The sequence below is a fragment of the Penaeus monodon genome, chromosome 42 (genome assembly GCF_015228065.2).
Source record: "Penaeus monodon isolate SGIC_2016 chromosome 42, NSTDA_Pmon_1, whole genome shotgun sequence".
Taxonomy (NCBI): Eukaryota; Metazoa; Arthropoda; class Malacostraca; order Decapoda; family Penaeidae; genus Penaeus; species Penaeus monodon.
This window is the reverse complement of record NC_051427.1, coordinates 28,704,358-28,729,362: the sequence shown is the minus strand read 5'-3', so window position 1 is coordinate 28,729,362 and position 25,005 is coordinate 28,704,358. Positions and strand designations below refer to the sequence as shown.

The 25,005-nt window shown below is 45.7% G+C and overlaps 1 protein-coding gene across 15 annotated transcripts in view; it reads left to right on the top strand.

Moving 5' to 3' along the window:
• Nucleotides 1-25,005, top strand: part of LOC119598905 (aryl hydrocarbon receptor nuclear translocator homolog) — a 167,821-nt gene that overhangs the window by 32,976 nt on the left and 109,840 nt on the right. For 12 of the 15 annotated variants that reach the window (XM_037948610.1, XM_037948609.1, XM_037948613.1 and 9 more), the window contains exon 2: nucleotides 3,956-4,776. In XM_037948610.1, coding sequence (XP_037804538.1) covers nucleotides 4,574-4,776 — 203 coding nt within the window. In that variant the 5' untranslated portion in view covers nucleotides 3,956-4,573. Of the gene's footprint in view, nucleotides 1-3,955; nucleotides 4,777-25,005 lie in introns of those variants that run through there. The other 3 variants (XM_037948605.1, XM_037948606.1, XM_037948607.1) reach the window with 3 other exon arrangements.

The following is a 25,005-nucleotide window of genomic DNA, read 5'->3' as shown; positions in this document are numbered from 1 at the left end:
TGTGTGTGTGTGTGTGTGTGTGTGTGTGTGTGTGTGTGTGTGTGTGTGTGTGTGTGTGTGTGTGTGTTTGTGTGTGTGTGTATGTATGTATGTATATATGTATATATGTATGTATGTGTGTGTGTGTGTGTGTGTGTGTGTGTGTGTGTGTGTGTGTGTGTGTGTGTGTGTGTGTGTGTGTGTGTGTGTGTGTTTAATTGTATTTTTCATTTGTATTTGCTTTTGCTTTTGTAGTAGTGTTTTGGTGTTTTGATTTCTATATGTGTACCTTGTTGAATGCGCGAGTTTGTGCGAGTTGATAAATCCGGAAGCGAGTAGACGATTGAATGAGAGTATGCGAGTGAATGACCGAGTGACTGATGGATGGAAGTGTCGAGACTGATGTGAGGTTGAATGATTCGGCTTAACTTGCGCGGTATGATCTTGGGAAGTGAATTGCTGTTAAAAGATGTAAGTCAATCTGGCATGTGCCGTGGGAGTCCTACCGTTACGGTGAATGAGTAGGTAATTCGGGGAGAGGGAGGAAGCGGGGGGAGAAGAGGAAGGAGAAGGAGACAGACTGAGACAGAAGAGAGAGAGAGAGAGAGAGAGAGAGAGAGAGAGGAGAGAGAGAGAGAGAGAGATGTGTCGTCTGTTTGAACGCCACGTCGAAAAAACTCACGGGACGTAGCGAAAGGACCGGCAGAGACAAGCAAGGGGCCGTTGTGGTGTGGGGTGGAGGGGTGGAGGTGGTGGAGGGGTGGAGGGGGTGGAGGGGGTGGAGGGAGGCTAGGGGCGCTTGGTCTTTGTAAATAAGGATGACGGTAATAAGTGCTAACAGTATTGATCCCCTCTGCCCCTGTCTTCCCCCTCCCCCTTGCCATCAACTGGCCTGCGTGTACTACCAGTTTGCTAAGGGAACAGTTGTGATGGACAGTGGTGCCCCTCCCATCCACCCCCCTTCCTCCCCCACTGCCTCTCCCCTGCCTCCTCTTTACCCCATTTTCCTTTGTCGATCCCTCTTCCCTCTCCTCCCCCTCTTCTTCCCCTCTTCCCCTATTCCTTTCCCCTTCCTTTCTTCCCCGCTGCTGCCCCCTTTCGCCACCTCAGGATTAGCACGTGAAGGAATATTATCTCCTCGCTACCTGTGTTTACCAATTTCCAACCTCGACTTTCTCTCTCTCTCTCTCTCTCTCTCTCTCTCTCTCTCTCTCTCTCTCTCTCTCCTTCTCCTCCCGCTCCTCTCCTCTCCCTCTCTCCCTCCCTCCCTCTCCCCTCTCCCCTCTCCCCCCCCCTCCCCTCCCCCTCTCCCTCTTTTTCCCTTTATCTCGCCCTCTCCTACCTCCTCTATCCTCTTCCTCTCCCTTTCTTCTCCCTCCTCTCCTATCTCCCTCCCTCCTCCCTCCCCTCTCTTCCTCCCCTCCCTTCCTCCCTCCCTCTCTCCCCTCCCTCCCTCCCTTTCTTCCTCCCACCCCTCCCCTTCTTCCCTCCTTCCCCTCTTTCCCTCCCTCCCTCCCCCTCCTCCCTCCCTCCCTCCCCTCCTCTCTACTCCTCTCCCTCACCTTTATTTGGTTGTTGATTTTCGGCCGTAAAGAATTTGTCTATTTCTACCCTCCTTACCATCCGCTTCCTTTTCGGTCAGTCCCCTCCTCCTCTCTTCTCTCTTCTCACTCTTCTTCCTATCCTTCCCTCCTCTTCCTTTTACCTTTCTCTTCCATTCCCCCTTCCTCTATGTCCATTCTCCTTCCCTCCCATCTCTTCTTTCTTTTGGCCTCCTTCTCCCCGTCCCTTCCTCTTCTTCCTAACCCTTCTCTTCCCTCCACCTCATCCTTTTCCCTCCACCACATCCCCTACCCTCCACCCCTCACTCCTCCCTCCACCTCATCCCCTTCCCTCCGCTCCATCTGCCACCTAATCCCTCCACCTTCCCTCCACCCTTCCCTTCCCTCCGCCCCTTCCCCCTCTCCCTCCGCCCCTTCCCCCTCCCCTCCCCCCTCTCCCCCTTCCCCCCCTCCCCTTCCCCCCCTCCCCTTCCCCCCTTCAGACCAATCGTCTCCAACCAGAACAAATCTGTCACGATCGACCTGGCAGGGAAAGTATCGACGTAGTGTATAAAAATGAGGCACCGATGTATATTTCTTGTATATTCTATCTTAGTTTTTTTTATTATTATTATTATTTTCTTCTTTCCGCGACTTCTTATTCATGATGTGGAAATGTGTCTGCGGTTGGCGTCAGCGGGAGCAAACCGTGGGCTGTTTTTTTCTTCTTATGATGTAGCGATTTGGGCGTCGGCGTCGCCTTCGTCCCTCCTTTTCCTCCTCCTCCTCCTTCTTCTTCGTCTTCTTCTTCTTCTTCCTCATCATCATCTTCTTCTTCTTCTTCTTCTTCTTCTTCTTCTTCTTCTTCTTCTGCTTCTTCTTCTTCTGCTTCTTCTTCTCTTCTCTCTTCTCTCCTCTCCTCCTCTCTCCTCCTCCTTCTCCTCCCCTCTCTCTCCTCCTCCTCCTCCTCCTCCTCCTCCTCCTCCTCCTTCTCCTCCCCATCCTCCTCCTTCTCCTCCTCCTCCTCCTTTCTCCTCCTCCTCCTCCTCCTCCTCCTCCTCCTCCTCCTCCTCCTCCCCCCCATCTCCTCCTCCCCTCCTCCTCCTCCCCCCTCTCCTCCCCCCTCCCCTCCCTCCTCCTCCTCCTCCCTCCTGCCTGTGTAGCTGTGCGATAGAACCTGCTCATTTCATGAGATTGGTTCTCTCGGGTTCTCTGTCTGGATGTGTATGTGTGTCTGTCTGTCTGTCTATCTGTCGTTCTTTCTTTTTTTACCTCTTTATCTGTACTTTTCTCCTTTTTTGGCTTTGCCTCTCCCTCTCTCCCTACCCTCTCCTCTCCTTCCCTCTCCCCCTCCCCTCTCCCCTCTCCCTCTCCCTCTTCTCCCTCTCTCCCTCTCCCTCTCCCTCCCTCTCTCTTCCCTCCCTCTCGTTCTCCCTCTCCCTCTCCCTCAATATCACACCCAGCGTCGCCAGTGAGATGGAAACTCCACCTTGGTGCACTATAGTCGGGCTCATTATGCGTAACGTGGGAACGCTAATGATACATTCGCCGTTTTAAAGCATGGCTCGGCGCTGACTCTCTCTCTCTCTCTCTCTCTCTCTCTCTCTCTCTCTCTCTCTCTCTCTCTCTCTCTCTCTCTCTCTCTCTCTCTCTCTCTCTCTCTCTGTCGTGTGTTTGTTTTTGTGTTTGTTTTTGTTTGTGTGTGTGTGTCAGTCAGGTGTGTCCCTCCGTCCGTCCGTCTATTCGTGTATGTGAGTGAATTTGTGCGCGGTTGTTTATGTACGTATGCAAATGTGCGAGTGTATGCATGTATATGCGTGAATTTATGCGCATGTGTGCGTATGCGAGTGTGTGTGAAGTGTGTCAGCATCCGAGTTCCTTCGCCGTGCTGATAATTATCATGGTAGAGCTAAAATAGGAAGACGTATGTGTTTAGAAAAGTAGGCGATCGCTGAGTCAAGGGAGTGTGAGCTTTGGGGGACGGTGAGCTTGGGTCCGCCCGGCGTCGTGCTTAGTGCGCCTCCGAAGTGGTCGCATCGAGGAAGCCTTTTTTGTGGGGGGGAGACTTTGCTGTACTTCGGTTTGTAAAAAGAAAGAGAAATCGAAGGAAAACGAATGGACAGCTATTTTGGTTTTGTGATTTTTTTTGTTGTGTATTTATTAAGAAAAAGAAAGAGAAATACTTTTTCATTGGGATTTTTGTGTAGTTCGTCGTGGCCAATGTCGAAAGAAAAGAATAGTCGACTATTTTTTGTTTGCGAATATTTTTTTCATATATATCGTGAATAAAAAGAAAAAAGAAAAAGAAAAAGAAAAAAACAGACAACGACGTTCTCGAGGTATTTATGAATTTTTTTGTCGTCTCTCGCAAGGTTCTTTTGTTACTGAGGTAATTAATTTTGTGTCTTTTTTTCCCCTCTCCTCCTGTGCTTTAGATGAACGCAGTGGTTTGTGTTGCAAAGGAAATCACAATAAGGTGCAGTTGGTGAGATGAGGAAAAAAATGGGAAAATAGCTTTGGTGCTTTTTTTTTCTTTTTTTTTCTTTTTTTTTTTTTTGAAATCGAGAGAACTGTGAGTGCCTTTTTTAAGTTTGGAAGAAAAGACCAGAGAGACGGTTTACAGAAAACTCGACGGTGTTGTGCTTTTCGGAGGAGGGAAGAAAGTGCTAAGTGAGTTCATCGTATTTTTTTTTTTCTTTATAAGGGAAAGACATATGTGTTATCTTCCGGGAGAGAGAAAAAAATAAGATCCTGGAGGCATTAGAAAGGCAGTTTTGAGAGACTATGGGAGTGTGTTGATCGAAAAGGGAAATTATTTTTTTACCCGGAAAGAAAAAAAGTGATTGCAGTGTGAGAAGCAGAAGGGAGCAATAAAGAGAAGTGTGTAAAAGAGTGGAAAGTGCAGAAGACGCGAGGTATTGGCAGTGTCTCCGGCCGGCCAGCGGATACAATGACCAGGCCGTAGTGTTGCGTGAGCCGGCGTGCGCACGCGCGTGTTTGCGTGTGTACCTCAGTCTCTTTTTTTCCTGTCTTCTCCCCGACACTTGCCGATCATGTACGCCTACGCCGGGGCTTATTCGGGGGCTTATATGGGCGTAGGATCCGGGGTGGGCGGCCTCTCCGGGGGCAGCATGACTGCCCCCGCCGCCCATCACCAGGTGCTGGCCACTCCCACGCCCCTTCCTGCCGCGGCAGCCGCCGCTGCAGCCGCCCATACCATGACGACCAGCCTCCCGCCCACGACAACCAAGAGGAGGTAAGTTGAGTAATGGAGTCACGCCCGTTGCGGTCAGGGCAGCAGCGCCCTCCTCCTCGGTGGGCGCTGTCGCAGGTTCAAGCAATGTCCCGTTTTTGCTTCGGTTTTTGTCGTCGCTAATTGCAAGCGGACAGCGTTGAGTCCGGCGCTGGGGATGATGGGATGCAAATTCCTTCGCTTTCGCCGCCGGCCCCAGCTGAGGACGCGGACGGCAGCGGGCGTTCCCAGGCCTCGGATCTTCCTTCCAGTTATTTTTTCCTTCCTGTCGGCGGCTTTTTCCTTCTGTTTTTTCCTTCTGTTCGAGGAATTATTCTTTTTAGCGTCCGCATCCTCCGCGGCGCCGGCTCGGTACCCAGGCCTTGCCATGCCGTGCCATTCTGTGCCATTCTGTGCCATTCTGTGCCATGCCGTGCCTTCCGTGCCAAAGGCAGGGAGCAGATATGAGACTCACCTCACCCTGCGTGGACTCGCGCGGACGCTGCACGCAAACTGCACGTCCGTCCAGGCACTTCGGGTGAGGCCCACGCGAGCACCTTGGAGTCCGACCGTGCCACGTACACGGGCAGTCAAACGCATACATATTTACGCACATACGCACAGTGGCACGCTCTCTCTCTCTCTCTCTCTCTCTCTCTCTCTCTCTCTCTCTCTCTCTCTCTCTCTCTCTCTCTCGCTCTCGCTCTCGTCTCTCTCTCTCTCTCTCTCTCTCTCTCTCTCTCTCTCTCTCTCTCTCTCTCTCTCTCTCTCTCTCTCTCTCTCTCTCTCTCTCTCTCAAACACACACACACACACACACACACACACAACACACACACACACACACACACACACACACACACACACACACACACACACACACACAGCGAGAGAGAGGAGAGAGAGAGGAGAGAGAGAGAGAGAGAGAGAGAGAGAGTCGAGAGAGAGAGAGAGAGAGAGAGAGAGAGAGTAGAGAGAGAGAGAGAGAGAGAGAGAGAGAGAGAGGAGGAAATCCTTGCAGCCATTACTTGAAAAAGCAAAGCATAGCGACAAAAAGAATCACATTCAAAGGCATATCCTCGTCCGTCTCTCGTTCTACGGTTCCCGCCTCTCTCCCGCAACAGAAGAAACGCAAGAACAAATATCTGCGGACGTGCTGAGAACCGGCCGAATTTTCGCCGTGTGACAAGTGGTAGTGAACTTTTTTTTCCGCGCGGCTATTAGCGCAATGGCGATTTTTCCGCCTGCGAAGAAAAGTATATTCGTAGAGTGTCATGTCGATTTTTTTTTCTTTCTTTTTTTCTATTCTAATTTTTTTTTTTCTTTTCTCGGTTTACTTTCGAGCGGTCCTGTGGAATGTGTGACACGTCCTTGTTGTGTTGCAATGTTGAGGTGGGCAATGAGGCGGCAAGGAATCGCGTTTTGCAAGTGATTAGAGCCTTGTCGCGTAGGGAGAGGGCGAGTCTCACAGTGATCTCGCCCTCTTTCTATGATGATGATGATGGTAGTAAATGGTGGTGATGGTAATTATGATGGTGATGATGGTAATTAGGATGATGATGATGGTAGTAATGAAGAGGAGGATGATGATGATGATGATTGTGATGATGATGAATAATGATAGTAAATACAGGAAAATACCATTGATATTGATAATTAAAATGATAATGACGCTATATAATAATAGTAAAATATGGAAAAATATACTGACATTGATATTGATGATAGTGATGATAATAGTAGTAGAAATATAGTGATAATGGAAATAGTATTAATTATACAAATAAACATCATAATGATAATATTAATAATCATAATGGCAGTAATGATAATAGCAATGGTAATAAATAGTAAAAATCATGATAATGAAAAAAACCTACCAACTTATTTAAATAAAAACTAAGTTAAACGAGTTACATTATTATTATTATTATTATTATTATTATTGTTATTATTATTATTATTATTATTATTATTATTATTATTATTATTATTATTATTCTATGCATATTATTATTATTTTATTTTTTTATGAGGGGGGGCAGAACGTTATGAATATGAGCGAAGAGAAGATGTTGAAGAGCGTGTTGTCTTGACGGAAGGGATTGTTCGCCAAGTGGGTCTGGCGGCATTTAAATCGCTGGGTTTTAGTGTGTGTGTGTTTTTGTATGTATGTATGTAGGTTTGTATGTATGTTTGTATGTATGTATGTATGAATGTGTTGCGCTTGTTGCTGTTGTTATTGTTATTCTTTTTCTTCCTCCTCCTCTTTTTCTTCTAAATTTTCTTTTGTTGTTTTATTTTTTTTTCTTTGCTTTATTTTGTATTATTTTTATTATTGCTGTTTTTTTGAATATTATTTTGTTTTTGATTTGTGTTTGTTGATTTTTTTTGTCTGATTATCATTATTATCGTTATTATTATTGTTTATATTATTGTGGATGTTATTGTTTTTATGGTTGTTATTATTATTGTAATAATAATGATAATAATAATAAAAAATATAATGATAATAATAATAAAAAATATAATGATAATAATAATAATGTAATTATAATAATAACAACAACAACAATAATAATAATAATAATAATAATAATAATAATAATAATAATTATCATTATTATTTAGTATAAAGATAATGGAACGCCCCTGTCGGTGTTGCTTTTAATTGATTTTTTTTTTCTAAAGAAACAAGAAAAAAAGCGAGAAAGATCAAGATTGATAATGTATTTCCGTGATGTATACTTTCTCGAGTATTATTATTATTTTTTGTCCATTCACATATCATATTATATCATAGTGTCTGAAAAAGATAATTGAATTACCTGATTTCAACAAGGAAAAAAAAAAAAAGGTAAAAAAAAAAATAAGGTCAACAATGGTGAAAGTTGCGCCGTTTTGGTTGCCGAATTGCAAGGTGAGAAGTACCGATGTTAGCGTCAGTTGCAAATGACAAGTTGTGCGTTGTTTATATTGGGCATGCGGCATCGGTGAGTGTAATGTGAGCGAGAGGACATTTGATTTTTATTATTTTGTTTTTTTTATTTTATTATTCTTCATTTATTGTATTTATTATTTATTTATATTTATTTATTTGTTTGTTTTTGTTTATTTATTTATTTATTTATTTATTTATTTTTTATTTATTTATTTATTTATTTATTTATTTATTTATTTATTTATTTATTTATTCATTCATTCAGTCATTCAGTCATTCAGTCATTCAGTCATTCAGTCATTCATTCATTTATTTTTTTATTTATTAATTATTATTATTATTATTATTATTATTGTTATTATTATTATTATTATTATTATTATTATTATTATTATTATTATTCACAATCACTTATTTTATTTTATTTTTTTTTATGAAGATCGTACAGTGGCAGAGAATAACATGCGTATGAGGTATAATGGGTAGCTGATAAAAGAGAGAGAGAAAAAATAGCGTTAACAGTTAATGTGCGAATTAGGCAAGCGCAAATTGCCCATTTGGGGGAATTACGGAGTCACACGCGCGCGCTACTGGTGTTACGTAGTTCCAGAGGAACGGCTGTTGGTCGGTCGGTTCGTTGGTTGGTCTCCAGTCTGTTGGTCGGTCGATCGGTTGGTCTGTCGGTCGGTCGGTTGTCGGTTGGTCTTTCGGTCTGTTGGTCGGTCGGTTCGTCGGTTGGTCTTTCGGTCTGTTGGTCGGTCGGTTCGTCGGTTGGTCTTTCGGTCGGTCGGTCGGTCGGTTGATTGGTCGGTTAGCGTTTGTCCGGTCTCCGCGTAACACCCCATCGGACTTAACGAGACAAGGATTCATTAATCGCTAATCTGTACCTGGCCGGAAATGGGGGCTTCCGGTGGCAGATTATAATTGTTTGGAGAATTTTTTTTTTAGGTGTTCGTTTCGGTGGGTATTTTCTGTCGATTTATTGTTTTTGTTTTGGAGAAACTGATTAAAAAAATATGTGCATGGCTTTTCCTCCTCCTCCTCCTTCTCCCCCTCCTCCAACTCCCTTCTCCCCCTCTTCCAACTCCTCCTCCTCCTCCTCCTCCTCCTCCTCCTCCTCCTCCTCCTCCTCCTCTCCTCCTCCTCCTCCTCCCTCCTCCTTCCTCCTTCCTCCTCTTCCCCTTCTTCTTCCTCCTCCTTCCTCCTCCACCTCCCTCCTCCTTCTCCTCCTCCTTCCTCCATGCACGAGAAGAGTAAAAGTTTATATTTTATGAAACTTTCTCTCGTCGGCTTCGAGTGTCGCCGGATGCTTGGCTGAGAAGAAAAGAGAAAAAGGGAGATAAAAACCCGCCCACATTCCAGAAAATGTCACATGGCAGTAAATAAAACTGGCAGCCCGCTCGCACACGCACGCACACGCACGCACACGCACGCACATTCACAATCACACATTATACCGTCACAGTCACAGATTAGCAAACGGACAGTCAGTTACACAGTCATAAGTTACAAATCACAAAGTCAATTTCACAATCATTCTCAGTCACAATTCACGCAGTCACCCAATCAGTCTCACAGATCGCACAATCATTCAATCACTCAATCAGCCTCACAATCACTAATCATTCAATCTCACAGTCACAAATCACTCAGTCACACAATCAATCTCACAGTCACAAATCACTCAGTCACACAATCAATCTCACAGTCACAAATCACTCAGTCACACAATCAATCTCAGTCTCTAATCACTCAGTTAGTCTCACAATCAGTCTCATAATCACGCCATTCCCAACCACAACTCACGCCATCGCACAATCGTAAATCACGCAATCACGGGCGCGCGCGTTCCCTTGTCCAAACAACCCCCCTCCCCTCTCGGCGCTGATAGAGGGGTATCGGTGCTTCCGACATTTTTCATGCGTCGGCCGCGCGGCCATTATCGGGGGCGAAGGGGCGGCGGCGCCCGGGCCTCGGGGCTGCTGGCTGTGAGGGGTCGTTTTCTGGTTAGTGCGGTTTTTAGTATCGTTATTATTGTGATTGTTATTGCTGTTGTTAAAGTTATTATTATTATAATTATTTATTATTATTGTTATTATTATTATTATTATTATTATTATTATTATTATTATTATTATTATTATTATTATTATCATTATTATTATTATTATTGTTATTATTATTGTTATTGTTATTATTATTATTATTATTATTATTATTATTTATTATTTGTATTTTTTACTATTACTACTACTACTAATGGTGATGATGATGATGATGATAATAATAATAATGATAATAGTAATAAGAAAAGTAATCATAATATTAATAATAAGAAAACGAATAAAAACAGTAATGATATAATGATAATAATAATAATAATAATATTATTATTATTGTTGTTATTTTTATGAGCATTTTTGTCATTTTATTAATGTTATTTTACATTTTAATCAGTAAATAACATTTTCCTTTGGTTAGGGGCGAGTTTAGTTTTTCTTTCTTGTCTGAAAAGGGACAGAGACGCGAGTGATTTCAACGCTGGACGTCCTGAGCGGAGGGGGGGGGGGTTAGGAGGTTCAGGAGGTTGGATTCACTTGGTTCTTTGGTTCTCCGGTCATGGTTCTCCGGGTTTCTGTCTCGTTCGGTTCCATTGGGTTCTTCTGTTAGGTCGCCTCCGGTCTTGGCTCATTACTTATTGTTATTGTTATTTATTTATTTATTATTATTATTATTATTATTATTATTATTATTATTATTATTATTATTATTATTATTATTATTCCATCTGATTCGTGAGTGTTTCGCGAGTCCCCACGCTCATTTACTCGCCTGATCTTGTCTTTGTTTTCTACGTTAGTTACTCACTACTTCCTGAGTCATGTTCTCGTATTCTTCGTTCTCTCACTCGTTTACTCATCCCCATCGTACTCATTCACTCACCTTCCTCACTCTTCGTCGTCAACTCGGTCCCACTCGGTCCGCTGTTTCGGTTCTTGGTTCTCGGTTCTCCTCGCCTTCCCGCTCGGTCCTCTGTTTCGGTTCTCGGTTCTCGGTTCTCCTCGCCGCCCCCTTTCCGCTCCCTCCCCTCCGCCTCTCCTCGCCCCCAACCCCCCTCCTACCCTCCTCCTCCTCGCCGCCGTCTCGCCCAATTGCCGCCGTCAAGCCTCAGCTTCACAGGAAGTTCGAAGAGTAAACATTTATTTTCTTTTTAACTTTTTTTTTTTTGAGGTCTTGTGCTTTTTATTGTTATTCTTAGTTATTTTTTATTTATTCTTTTACTCTCTCTCTTTCTCGAGCTTCTGCAATTTCCTGTAGTCGGTTGTGATGGCCTCCTTCGCGCTCGTCTTCCTGTTCTGGCGCTGCTAATGGGGACGTTATTGTTTTTATGATCGTTATTGTTATTCTCGATGATGTTTTGCCGTTGTGGCTGCAGTGACTGTCTGATTCGATTATCGTTATTGTTTATTTTATTGCTTGTTGGTGTTGTGAATTTGATTGTTGTTATTGTTGTGTTGTAATGATGGTATTGAGGATAATGGTTTATGTTATTATTAATTTTATTATTATTATTGTTGTTGTTTTTGTTGTTATTATTGTTATTGTTATTATAGTTATTGTCATCACCATCATCATCATCACCATCATCATCATCATCATCATCATCATCATTATCATCATCACCATCACCATCACCATCACCATCACCATCATCATTATAATTATTATCATTATCATCATCATTGCTATAACTATTTTTACGATCATTACTATTATTAGCATCACCATCAATAATTTGCAATTACCTTTTTATTGTAAACTTGCTCTAATAGCTGCGAGAGAACAGCCAGTCTTTCATTGCCTGAAGAAAAGAGTTACTGGAATCTCAAATTTTAATTTTTTTTTCACATCGAGGCCATTATTTTTATGAAGAAATATCTCTCCTTCTCTAATACTCCTTTAGGTTCGTGATATAAGTTATATGCCCGCTATTAATTGTTCTTTGAGCTGGTTTTGGTTTTCAGTCCTTTGAGTGTGTGATGTTCACCGGCTCTCGGTAATGCGACAGAGATTGGCGGTATTATTATTATTATTATTATTATTATTATATATTTTTTAATTGGTTATTATTTTCGGTGTTATTTTTGTGTAAATTGTCCCGATGCTCATCCAGATTAACTCGTTCTTTAAGATGATTATTATTTTCATTGCCATTAGTGTGTAATGTTTTCTCGAGTGCTCGGTGAGTTGTTACTGATGACTCTAATTTAATTGTTATTAATAGTTATTTAATTGGATGACGATTATTGACATTTCTTTTGTTTAATTATTATTATTATTAGTTTTCCTTTAGTCTAATAATAATTAGTAATAGTTCTGTAATTGAATTGTCAGAGTTCATAGTTTGATTTGATTATTATTGTTATTCGGTTTCTCTGTCCGTGCGTGGGGCTTCCCGCACCGCCTCCGCCCCCGCACCGCCCGCTGAGCGCCTCGCGTCTGGCCGCTCGCGCTCGCTTCTGGGGGCGGCGTCAGGGCGCGCTTTGCTGACGGAAATAGGCGTCGGGGTGTCCTTGGTTTGTTTGTCTGTTTTGTTTGTTTATTTTTTGTTTGTGTTTTTTTGTGTTGGGTTGAAGGGATGGCGGATATGGATTTCTTTCGGATGGAGATGGGGCGATGCGGTCGGAGATTGATTTTTGTTTATTTGTTTTGGCTTTAAGGTGATTCTGTTTCTTGCTTCATCTGTCTGTGTGTCTGTCACACGCGTGCTTGCGATGGGTGTAGCCGGGGGGGTTGTGGGCGTGCGGCGGCGGTGATCGGAGGCGTGCGCCCGCGTGGCTGTCACTTCAGAGTAAACAAAGCGGAGGTGCGTGCGTGTGCTGGCGGCGGGCGTGATAGGCGTGATTGATGGGCGTGACTCTTTTCTGTCACATTATCGCACCCGAGGCGTCGAGAATGAGAATGAGAGAGAGAGAGAGAGAGAGAGAGAGAGAGAGAGAGAGAGAGAGAGAGAGAGAGAGAGAGAGAGAGAGAGAGAGAGAGAGAGAGAGAGAGAGCCACGCCGGTGTTATTATGGACTTTTTTTTGTTGATCGTTGTTTCTGTTGTTTCGTTGTTATTGTTGGTATTTAGTTGTTGTGTTGTTAGTTGTTGCTGCCGTTTATCTTAAACTCAGAGAGGGAAGGAAGGAGAGGGGGTCGGAGAAATGGGAAAGGGGGGGGGGGTATGTATGTGTTTGCGGTCCGTAAGTTTCTGTGGTTTTGGTATTTTCGTACTTTTTTTATTTATTTTTTTTTTGTTCTGTCGATTACTATTCGGTGTCAATTCTCATATTTATATTCATTTTTATTGGTGAATATTGCCATTCTGATTCCATCTTCACTGTCACCAGCTGTCACCATCATCATCATTTTTAGCATTATCGTTACTATCACCGCCGTGGTCAGCCATCTCAAAACATGGCAAAACAGACCCGGTATTTAATTTACAGTTTAAGAAAAGTAAATTGGAAACAAGTTTATTATAACCTTGACCGCAGTCAGCTGTATCATTATTCTTAATTGTTTTTTTGTAATTGCGCCGTAATTGATGCGCAGTAAATGGGCTGTCATATTAGATTTAAAGATTAACCTTTTTGGTTCAGCTGAAAGGGCGAAGTTGCTGTGCGAATAAATTTATTATATCTATATTAATATATATATATATATATATATATATATATATATATATATATATATATATATATGTATATATATAACACACGCACACACACACGCACGCACGCACACACACACACACACACACACACACACACACACACACACACACACACACACACACACACACACACACACACACACATTTATTTATTTATTTATTTATTTATATATATATGTGCAAGTAATCTTTATGCATATACCTATGTATGAATGTATGTACGCGAGTGTGTATTAAAAACTAAAAAGAGGGAATGTTTTAGTTTGTCACTGTGGACGTTCGTTTCTTCGGCTTGGGGCGTCTCCTCGGCGGTGTCGTCCGTCGCGGAGGCCCCGCGGCTCGCGGTCCGCGGCGGCGACGCTCCCGCCGGCGCTGGCTCGGGAGACGGAGAGGAATCAGGAAGATGGTGATGACGGCGATGATGATGATGATGATGATGACGGCGATAATGATGATAAGGTCAAGTGTGGCCTACCCCACCCCTCTCCGGAACTTGTGTCTGAGAGAAATATATCTAGATAGATTGATAGATAAAGATAGATGTGCATAGATAGGTAAAGACAACTTTCTGTAGGAATTTTGATATTAGCGTTCTCATAACTTCTGCATTGAAGTCAGACTTTACGTGTTATATCGTGGTTCCTGGAATTTTATACAAGGAAACGATATTATATTTGCGTCCGCCAGTGTTTGTCCATGTTGGGTCTGCGTGTGCCTGCGTGTTGTTTTAGATAACGCTATTTATCGTCATTTCCTGGCCCTGTTTTATCAATATCGGTTACTATCTGCGAGCATGTAAATTGCCTTTCAAAGGGTAGAGAGGATTTAAGCTCGTTAGATTTCTTGATCATTCTCCGTCCGAAAGCGGCGCGGCGAGCGGGGCTGTTTGCCCTCACTTACGGCGGCGGGCGCGGCGGCGGCGGCGCTGTTTGCGCAGCGCTCGCCGGCCGCTTCGCCTATTTTGTATAACTACGTGTGCGTGCCGCGCAAATCGGCGCGTATTTGCCCAGCGAAACGGGAGTTATTTGGCGCTCTGGGATTAAATAGATTTGTTTAGCGATCAACAGAAGGAACCGATTGCTTGTTTGCGGGGCGCCGCCGAGCGTGGCGCTTGTGCCGCGGCGCCGCTCGAGGGGCGTCAAGTGGTAGCGCTCGCCCCTCCCCCTCGCCCCCCCTGCCCCCTCACCCTTGGACGCGTTCGGGCGCGCGGCTGCGGAAGCGCGGGCGGTTATTGCCAACTTTCCTGCGCTCTCCCGAGACGCGGCAGCGCCTTCCTGTTTGTTGGGCGGCCGCGGGAGCCGTTGCAGGGTGCAGGAAGAGGGCGGGTTGCGAGTTGAATTCCTAGTTGCCGGAATGTAAATGCGGGGAGGTTTCAATAGAATTAGCATAGATAATAATGCAGTGAGGATGGTGCCGATGACGATAAAAAGTAATGCTGCGATTTGTTTTCGAATTGCGAGAATACGCGGGAGGCGCAGACGCCGCAGCCGATGCTTCTTCATTAGCCCCGGGGTGTGTTTGTTAATTGCTTGCGAAGCTCAGGGGAGGAGGCTGCAGTGTGTGCCGGGGGGGCAGTGGGGGTAAGGTCCTCCTCCTGTTGCTCTTTTCTCTATCTCGTCTCTCCCTTTCCACCCTTCCTCCCCTCTTTATCTTCTCTCTGTCCTTTTTCCTAGTCTCCCCTGCCCCCTCCCCTTCCCTCCCCCCGGGCAGGAAGAATATCGCAGGAGGTAATATATTTTCACGCGCGGGAGGCGCTGACGGAGTGTGTGGGCCGCGGGTGATGGATTCGCCGATACGCTCACAGGCTTCCGTTCACGCACATGTCAGGGCTGTGTGTACATGCACGTAATCATTCATGCACAGATTCACTCACTCTCATGCTGTTTGTCTGCCTGTCTGTTGGTCTCTTTCTCTTTCTTTCTCTTTCTCTTTCTCTTTCTCTTTCTCTTTCTCTTTCTCTTTCTCTTTTCCTCTCTTCTCTTTCTCTTCTTTCTCTCTCTCTCTTTCTCTCTCTCTCTCTCCTCTCTCTCTCTCTCCTCTCTCTCTCTCTCTCTCTCTCTCTTTCTCTCTCTCTTCTCTCTCTCTCTCTCTCTCTCTCGTTCTCCATCGTTCTTTATTTTTTCTCATTCACGTTTTCTAATTTTTACGAATTACTTCCTAATGGTAGGATGACTTGAGGCAAATTATTTTAGATTGAAAATGATTTTTATTCTGTCAAGAGTTGTGAAAGGATGTATTTTTTTACCGGCACCATCGCCGTCGTCCTCATTGTCATCATCGTCGTTATCACCATCATCATCACCACCATCACCATCATCACCATCACCATCATCACCATCACCAACATCACCATCACCATCCTCCACCATCTTCACCACCACCACCACCGATGTAAGGTGGCGGGGGTGCAAGAGTGCCTGTAAAGATAGTTTGAGAAAAATAAAAGTAAAACAAACAGACAAACAAACTTGATTGACTTCTAAAGGGATGGCCAAAGGTAACCAGCGATCATTCCTTCCTGGGCTTCTTGCGTTGGCCTCTTCCACGTTCGTTATATTTCTCCGGTTCGTTTCCTTGTTTTCTTCACATTTTGCGTTTTTGTTGTTTCTTTTTTTTTTTAACTTCTTTTTCCTTTTTTTTTCATTTTCTTTCTTTCTTGGATTTTGTTTCATGTCTTGTGTTTTTTTCTGTTTTCATTTCGGGGTTCTTCTATTTCTCTTCTCCCTTTTTCCTTCTTTATCTTCTTTTCCCTTCCTCCATCTCCCATCTTCCATCTCTCTCTTCTCCTCTCCCTGCTACTTCTCTCTTCTCTCCTCTCTCTTACAGCATCCACTTTATCCCTTCTTCCATCTCTCGACTTTCTCACCACTTCTTTATCTTCCCTTCTTCCCATCTTCTGTGCTCCCTCTTCCCTTCTCCTTCCCTTTGGTATTTGAAGAAGTGTAGGCTGTCCGTTTCGCCGCGTTCGAAAGCGTGCACCTCTTTCTTTCCTCTCCCTTGTCTCTCCCTTGGCGCCGGAGCGAAATGAGAAGGGACGTCACAAGCGATTTGTTAATCCCCGTGGATACATTTGTATTTGCTTTTTTTGGCGTTTGGTTGCTTTCCCTCTCTCTCGATTGTTTGGTTTTGTCTCTTAGGGTTGGTCTTTTGTGCTTTTCTTTCGATTTTCTTCGGTGGATGATGGTGGGTGGATGGTGATGGGTGGAAGATGTTGGGTGGGTGATGGTGGGTGGGTGGATGGTGATGGGTGGATGGTGGTGGGTGGAAGATGGTGGGTGGAAGATGTTGGGTGGGTGGATGGTGATGGGTGGAAGATGTTGGGTGGGTGGATGGTGATGGGTGGATGATGTTGGGTGGGTGGATGGTGGTGGGTGGAAGATGTTGGGTGGAAGATGGTGGGTGGATGGTGATAGGTGGATGTCTTCTGTGATGAATCTTGATCTTGATTTCTCTGCTCGCCTGGTCTTGGGACTGTCGCGTTGGTAAGCGGCGGTGCGGGGAGCTGGTCTGCGATTCCCGCTCGGTTTTGAATTGCATTTTTCGTCTGCTCTCTTGCCCCAACTTAGGGGCGTCTTGTGTGTCTGACGTTTTATTGCTGTCTGTCTCTTTCGGGGTTTCTGCTACAATATTTTTCTCTCTTTCTTTTTTTTTTCTTTCTCTTTCTCGTTTTTTTCCTCTTTCTCTTTCTCGTTTTCTTCCTCTTCCTCTTTCTCGTTTTCTTCCTCTTCCTCTTTCTCGTTTTCTTCCTCTTCTTCTTCTCTCTCTCTCTCTCTCTCTCTCTCTCTCTCTCTCTCTCTCTCTCTCTCTCTCTCTTACATATCTTTTTTCTTTCCGTCTTTCTTTCTTTCTGTGCTTCATTACACCTCCGACGAATCATTGCGGATCCGCGTCAAAAGTTCGCTATGTCCTTCTTCTACTTCTTTCTCGTCTGCGTTCTTCTACTTCTTCTCTTTCTCCTTCTCTTTCTTCTATCCTCCTTCTCTTCTCCTTCTCCTCCTCCTTCTCTCTCCTCCTCCTCCTCCTCCTCCTCCTCCTCCTCCTCCTCCTCCTCCTCCTCCTCCTCCTCCTCCTCCTCCTCCTCCTCCCTTCTCCTCCTTCTCCATCTCCTTCCCTCCTTCCCTCCCTCCCTCAATTTGTTTTTCTTTTCCTTCTCTTCTCTTCTTCTTTCTTCTCTTCTTGTCCTTTCGATCAATAGTCGCTATTCGCAAAAATGTAGTGATTCTCCTTTTTTTTCCTTTTTACGAATTATGTGCAGCTGTCCTTCTGTTTTTCTTTTATTAAAAAGAAAGGAAAGCGAAGGGAATAAACACATCGCGCGTTATCAGTCGTTCTATCGGCCGTTACTCATCTTTCTATTTGGTGTGTTTATCTTTTTTTATATGTGCGTAATGTCATATGTGTATTTATTGCAAGTCTGTTGGCGTGTGTATTTGGGGGTCTTATCGTATTTATTATCTGGAGGTTGTGTATTTTTTTTATCAGATTTTTTTTATATCATCATCGTATTTTCTTTATGGTTATTTAGTGTTTTTACGGTACTTAGGATTAATCTTATTTTTTTCTTCTCTTTTTCTGTTGGTTATTCGCTGTTTTTGGCTTTTGTTACGGTAACTGCGTTTTAATCTTCATTTTTATAAAATATATTTTCGTTTTTTGTTTGTATTTTTGGTGTGCGCGTTTATTTTTTGTTTTTTTATTTTTTGGGGGTTGTTGTTGTTGTTGTTGTTGTTGTTGTTATTTGTTTTGTTCTTGTTTTTGCTATCCGCTGTTCTTTATTCTTCCAATCTCCCACGATGAACGACTCTCCCCTTCTCCCTATAAGGTCTCCCCTCCTCCTCCTCTCTCCTCTCCTCTCCTCTCCTCTCCTCTCCTCTCCTCTCCTCTCCTCTCCTCTCCTCTCCTCTCCTCTCCTCTCCACTCCCCTCCCCTCCCCTCCCCTCCCCTCCCCTCCTCTCTCCCTCTCCCTCTCCCCTCCTCCCCTCCTCTCTCCCTCTCCCCTCCTCTTCCCTCCTCCCCCCTCCCCCCTCCCCGACGTTGCGATCCAGGGTAGGGGTTGGGGCGGGGGCAGGAGGGTGTAGGCTGATGGGAATTGATTATTATTAGTATTAACTTCATGCAGGTAATTAACCTTGTTGAGGGGAGGGGTGGGGGGGTAAGGAGGGGGAAGGCGGTGGTTCTTTATTTTCTCTTTTGTTAGGGAGGGAGTAGGGGAGGGAGGGAGTAAATAATGGGAGTAAGGGATAAAGAAGAGAACGAGAAGAGGGGGGGAGGTTGAGAGAGACGGAGACGGGAGAGAGGCAGGTCATGTGTATGTCTCCATGTGCGTCCGGAGGTGCGTGCGTTCGTGCGGGGGGGGGGGGGATGCCGGGCGGGCGGCGGAGCGTGGAGGATTGATTGAGTGTTCGAGGATTGACAGCCGTCGTCTCGGGGCCGCCTCCGCGTCGTCGGCCAGCCTCGTCACCCTCACGTCGCCCTCACACCCGCGGCACGAAGGCCAGGTGTCCTCGCGCCCCTGGCCCGCGTCCGTCGGGGGGTGGGCGGTGGATGGGCGGGGGGGGGGGCTTGAAGAAGCTCGAGGAAGCGGTGTCGACTGTTGGACGGGGGATGGGCGGGGAAGAAGCTCGAGGAAGCATTGTCGGGATGTCGCTGGGCCATGCGGGATCAGCCGCCGTGTCTGCCGATGTTTTTGACGTTGGCGTAACCTCCCAGGATGTCTTGTGATGTCCGAAGGCAGGAACTCCCGTTGTTTAGGGATTGGGGAAGGGGGTGGGGGGGGACTGCTCCACGGGCGCCCTTGTGCAGGCAGCGGCGGTGAGGGCGGTCCGGGCACTGCTTTGGGCTGCGTTGAGGTCACTCCTCGAGGATTTTATTTTTCCATTTTTTGTAATTCGTCTTTTTCTCGATTTTCGATGGTTTGGTGAATTGTTGATGATAACTATTATTGCTATCATCATCATCATCATCATCATCATCATCATCATCATCATTATCATTATCATTATCATTATCATTATCATCACATCACCATCATTATCATCATCATCATCATCATCATCATCATATCATCATCATCATCATCATTATCATCAATCATAATCAGTCCACCACCATCATTATCATCATCATCATCATCATCATCATTATCATCATCACTATCATCATCATCAGTCTTCAATCATCACCATCATCATTATCATCACATCATGCTTTGCTGTTATTTTTGATGACGGTGATGATGATGCTGATGGTGGTGATGGTGATGATGACGGTGGTGGTGGTGATGGTCGATGGTGATGCCATTGTTGCTGCGTGTCCCTCGTCGTGGGCCGGTGCCATTTCTGTTGCAGGGTCCCCCCCCGCCCCCCTGCCAGGCCAACCGGACATCTGTGGTGCGGGAATCTGTAGTTCCGTCGTTACGGCAAGCAGGCAGACGAGGAGTCCGTGATCGGATCGGCTCATCGGGAAGGAGGGGGAAAGGAGGCGAGGGGAGGGAGGGATAAGGGGAGGGCAGGGGAGGGGAGGAGAATGAGAGAGGGGGAGAGAAGGGATAGGGGGAGGGAGGAAGGGAGAGAAGGAGAGAGAGAGGTGGGGAGGGAGGGAAAGGGAGGGGTGCGCTTCGCCTTGCTTAACATCTGCTGCAGCGCCGCCTGTGGTCTGCTGTCCCTTGGGGGTTGGAGGGTGGAAGGGGGCGGGGAGGGACGGTGTAGGGAGAGGGTGGGGATTTAGGGGAAGAGAATGGAGGGGGTGGGATGGAGGGGAAGGGTGGGGTGGCGGTGGAGGAAAGGAAGGAAGGGAATTGGAAGGGAAGGCGATGATGATAGAGGGGGAGCAAGAGAGGAGGGAAGGGGAGGGGGGAGAAGGGAGGGGCGGACGAGAGGCTGGGAGAGGGAAGGGTTGTCGACGAGGGGGTCGTGAAGGGGTCGTGATGATCGGGAAGCGGTCGTCGAGTTGGCGGGGAAGGGGCGTGGGCGGCCGTGGGTGGGCGTGAGGGCCAGGGCTCGTACTGATCTTGTAATGGACGAAAGACAAGTTCTGCCGCCAGTTATTCGCCCATTAGCATATGTATGTCTGTGTTACCTAAGTGGGATTGAGATGTGCAGAACAGTTCTCTCTCTCTCTCTCTCTCTCTCTCTCTCTCTCTCTCTCTCTCTCTCTCTCTCTCTCTCTCTCTCTCTCTCTCTCTCTCTCTCTCTCTCTCTCTCTCATCCTCATCCTCACCGTCACGCACCAACGCACGCACGCACGCACGCACGCACCGCAACGCACCGCACGCAACGCACGCACACACACACACACACACACACACACACACACACACACACACACACACACACACACACACACACACACACACACACACACACACACACACACACACACGTATTAACCAATAACAATAATGTTAACATTAGCTAAAATTGCTGCGTTTTAACTCTTCCGTCTCAAAGCCATTAAACTCTTTCTTTCTTTCCCCCTCCCCCCCTCACACTCCACTCCCCTCCTCCTCTCACCCTCTCATCCCCTCCCCCCCCCCCTGCCCCCACCTCTCATTGGCAGGCAGCTTCGTGCTAAGTGTTATCGTGCAAGAAAATAATATTCGCTGGTTAGTTCGCTCGCTTACTCTTTCCCTCACTTCACGTGCTCGTCCAGTCTGTGAGTGACAGCCTAATCGCCGACATACTCATTTACCCACACCCATATTCCCTTGCCCTTGCCTCCCTGAGCTTACCCCTTCCTTGCCCTTCTCTCCCCTTCCCTGCCCTTCTTCTACTCTTTTACCTTCGCACAGGTGGAGAAAAAAAAACGATAAAACGTGAAGAGGCCAGAGATTCCGGCAGGCAATTTAGAATCGTTGTTTTGTTATGAATGTGGACACGAATTTTTAGGCCTAGGTGTTTGTTTTTTTCCCTCCCCCTCTTTCTGTCCCTCATATCCTCTTATTTTCTCATTTTCGTTAAATGTAAACAGGATCTTCAGCTTAAAAATTCAGCTGATAGAGTTTGAAGGAGAGGAACAGTGATAGTGACTGTTGATAGTGAGTTGATATCGAATTAGCCTGAACAGGTTGGGAGAGAGAAGTGAGAGTAAGAGGAGAGAAGTGAGAGTAAGAGGAAACGAAAGGGGGAAAGAGGGGGACACGGAAAGAGAGGGGAAGGGCGAGGGACAGTATAAAAGCACAAAGGGGTGATGTTATGAAGTCCGAAGCACCTTCATTCTGACGCGGCGTACATGCAAGCACATGGAAATTCATGAGGAGGTCGAGCAGTTGACAAATTGGCGTTTTTTTTTTTTTTTTTTTTTTTTAATCCTTGCGCGGAGGGAAGATATTGATTACAACGATCTGCTACTTTATTGTCATCGCGCCGTGATCGGAAAATCAGTAATTCAGAGATAAAAAGGGGTATAGTGAGAGGTCAGGGGTCCGAACTGGGCTGTCCTTTGGGCGGGATGGGGGGTGGGGGTGGGGAAGGTCTCCTTGTGAATAACTGGAAGAATTTCTGTGTATGTGAGTAAGAGGTCGTATGCCTCCTAGGTCACGGTCAGGGTTGAAGGCGCTGTGCCCTCCCTTTGCATCTGTCTGTTTGTCTGTCTTGACTGTTTGTTGATTTTGCTGTTTTCTTTCGATTCTGTACGAAGTCTCGCGGTCTCTTCCTCTTCCTATTCCTCTTTTTTTTCTGCCCAACGACTTTTTTTCTTATCCTTGTCTCGCTCCCTCTCCTTTTCCCTCTTCCTCCTTCCCTTTCCCTCCGTCTCTCTCCCTCCTTCCCTCTCCCTTGCCCTCTCCCTCCTTCCCTCTCCCTTGCCCTCTCCCTCCTTCCCTCTCCCTCGCTCTATATTTTTATTTTATGGCGCATCCTAGTGCCTGGCATATCAAGTAGCAATAGAATTGATTGCTTGCGTGTGTCTTTATGTATGTATATATTTATGTATATGCATGTAACTATGTATATGTTCGTTTTTTCTTCACGTGTGATATTTGTGTATGTATGTAGGTATTTGTGTATAAGTGTAGATACTTCTGTATGCGTGTAGACGTACGGGTGTAGTTATTTAAGTGTTTGTAAGTGTTTGTGCACATGGGTACGTATTGTGTTTGTGTCTATGTGTGTCTGTTTATGCGTACGTGTTTGCCGTGCATGAGAAGAAGAAAAAAAAAATCCGACGGGCAGTGAATCAACCAGGATCAACAGCCGATCCTCGGGACACTGCAATCGACCGAATATGGGGCGGGGGAAGGGGGGGGATAGGTGCGGAAAGGGGGAGTGAGAGAACAGAAGGGGCTGGGGAAGAGGGGGAGAAGAGGGAGAAGAGGAGAGGGAGGGATAGGTTGGGAGAAAGAGGGGAAAAAAGAGAAGGGAATAGGGGAATGGGGGAGAAAGGGAGAGAGAGGTGGGAGGGGATGAGGCATAGGGGAGTAGGGGAGTAGAATATGGAGAGAGAGAGGGGGGATATAGGGGAGAGAGGAGTAGAAAAGGAAGAAAGAGAGGGAGCGAGGGGGGGGGGGTAGTGTAATTAGTTATCCATAACCTGGTCCCGCCAGGTGTAGGCAGAGCAAGCTACGCGACCCGGCTGGCTGGATTCGTGAATGTGATATTAAAGGGAAGGGAGGAGGGGGAGGGAGAGGGAGGGGTGGGAAGAGGCGGGAGGGAGAGGGGAAAATGAGGATTGGGGGAAGGGGAGGGGAAGAGATAGGAGGGAGAAAGCGATAGACAGCTGTTAAGAGGAAGAAAGCGTTAATGAAGAGGGGGTGGAGACAAGAGGAGGAGACAAGAAAGTAAAGTAAAGGAGAGAGAAAGAAGAGAGAATGAGTGAATGGAGTGACTGAACTAGTAGAAGATAAAAGAGGTGTTAAGCAAATCCGGTAAAAGCAGTAGACATTTATTTATGTATTTTTTTTTGTTTTTACCTCCCCCGTAGTGAAATTTGACTAAAGTACATTACAATATGAGAAAGACATGAAGGGAAGTCAAACACATTCATACACAAACTCATCGAGTCTGCAACATGTGCAAAGTTTTCAACCTCGCTTTCCATCATTTTCTTCCTCTCAACTCATCCCTCCTCCCTCTCTGATTTTCTCCCCCCCCCTTAGATTTTCACCCCTCCACCCTGACTCCTCAGATTCTCAACCCTCCTCCGATTATCATCAATCTTTTCCTCTTTTTTCCCCTTACCTCTTCCTATTTCCTCCCCTTCCGATTTTCACCTGGTCTCCCCTCCCGATATTCTCCCCTCCCCCCACCCCATATTCTCCCCTCCCCCCACCCCATATTCTCCCCTCCCCCTTGCCCCTCCTTTCCCTCCCTTCCCTCCCCCGCCCTCAGTAAGCGCTCCTATCCATCCACTCCGACAGCGGCAGGAGGCGCGGCGTTCCTTGTTCGCCGAGTCCGGAGTCTCTCTGGGCCGCCGCTGGTGCCAAGCTCTCGGTCAACACGACGCTCTTTGATCAGGGTCGCCGGCCGGTCATAGGTGCCAGGGGGGGGCGAGAGGGGAGGTGGTGGGGGAGGATGGGGGATGTTTGTGGGATGAAGGGTGTGGGGGTAGTGGGTTTGTGAGTGGGGGAAGTGGAGTAGATGAAGTAGTGGGGTTGTGGGTAAGGGGTAATGGCGTGTGCTATAGCTCGTACATTGGTATGTGTGTATGTACGCGTGTATTTATTTATGTGTACCTGTACTATGTCGATTGCGTATAGGCTTACTTACGTACGTGTATGTGTATATCATTTTAAACATATGTGTTTATGAAACGTGTACAGATACATGAATGAGTGAGAATGAATGCGTGTGCGTGCGTGTCTTGTCTGTGTGTGCGTGCGTACATCGACATGTTTATAAGTCCGACGCGCTCGCATGTCCCTGTGTTTGTGTTGCGCGCGGAGGGCGAGGGGAATATGTTGACTATGTTAATTGTTATAGTTACGACGTCGGCTGGGCTGGCAGGGCAAGGAAAGGGGATAATAAGCGTAGGGGATTACTGTCAGCGAAGCGAGGGGAGAGCCGGAGGAGAGATGATAAAAGCGTGGAAAGGAAAGTGAAAGAGGGAATAAATTGAATTAGGAGGTTGCGTGTTGGTGGTGGGATGGACATATACATTTATAATATATATATATATATATATATATATATATATATATATATATATATATATATATATATATATATATATATATATTTAATGTGTGTGTGTGTGTGTGTGTGTGTGTGTGTGTGTGTGTGTGTGTGTGTGTGTGTGTGTGTGTGTATATTAATCTATTAAATTGTGTGTGTATGTGTATATGTATATGTATATGTGTCTTTAGATGTACTGTTAATATGTAATTAATCAGAATCTGTTTTTCTTTTCAGGTAAGTACCTGACTTCGGTTGCCGGACGGACGTGGCGTAACATGGTATGGCTTTCGGATACTTCAAAAGGAAAGAGGATTATACTGCTAATTTTGTCTCCCTTTCTCTCCCTTTCTCTCTTTTTTTTTCTCTCTTTTTTTTTTCTTTCTTTCTTTCTTTCTTTCTTTCTTCTTTCTTCTTTCTTTCCCCTCTCTTCTCTCTCTCTCTCTCTCTCTCTCTCTCTCTCTCTCATCTCTCTCTCTATCTCTCTC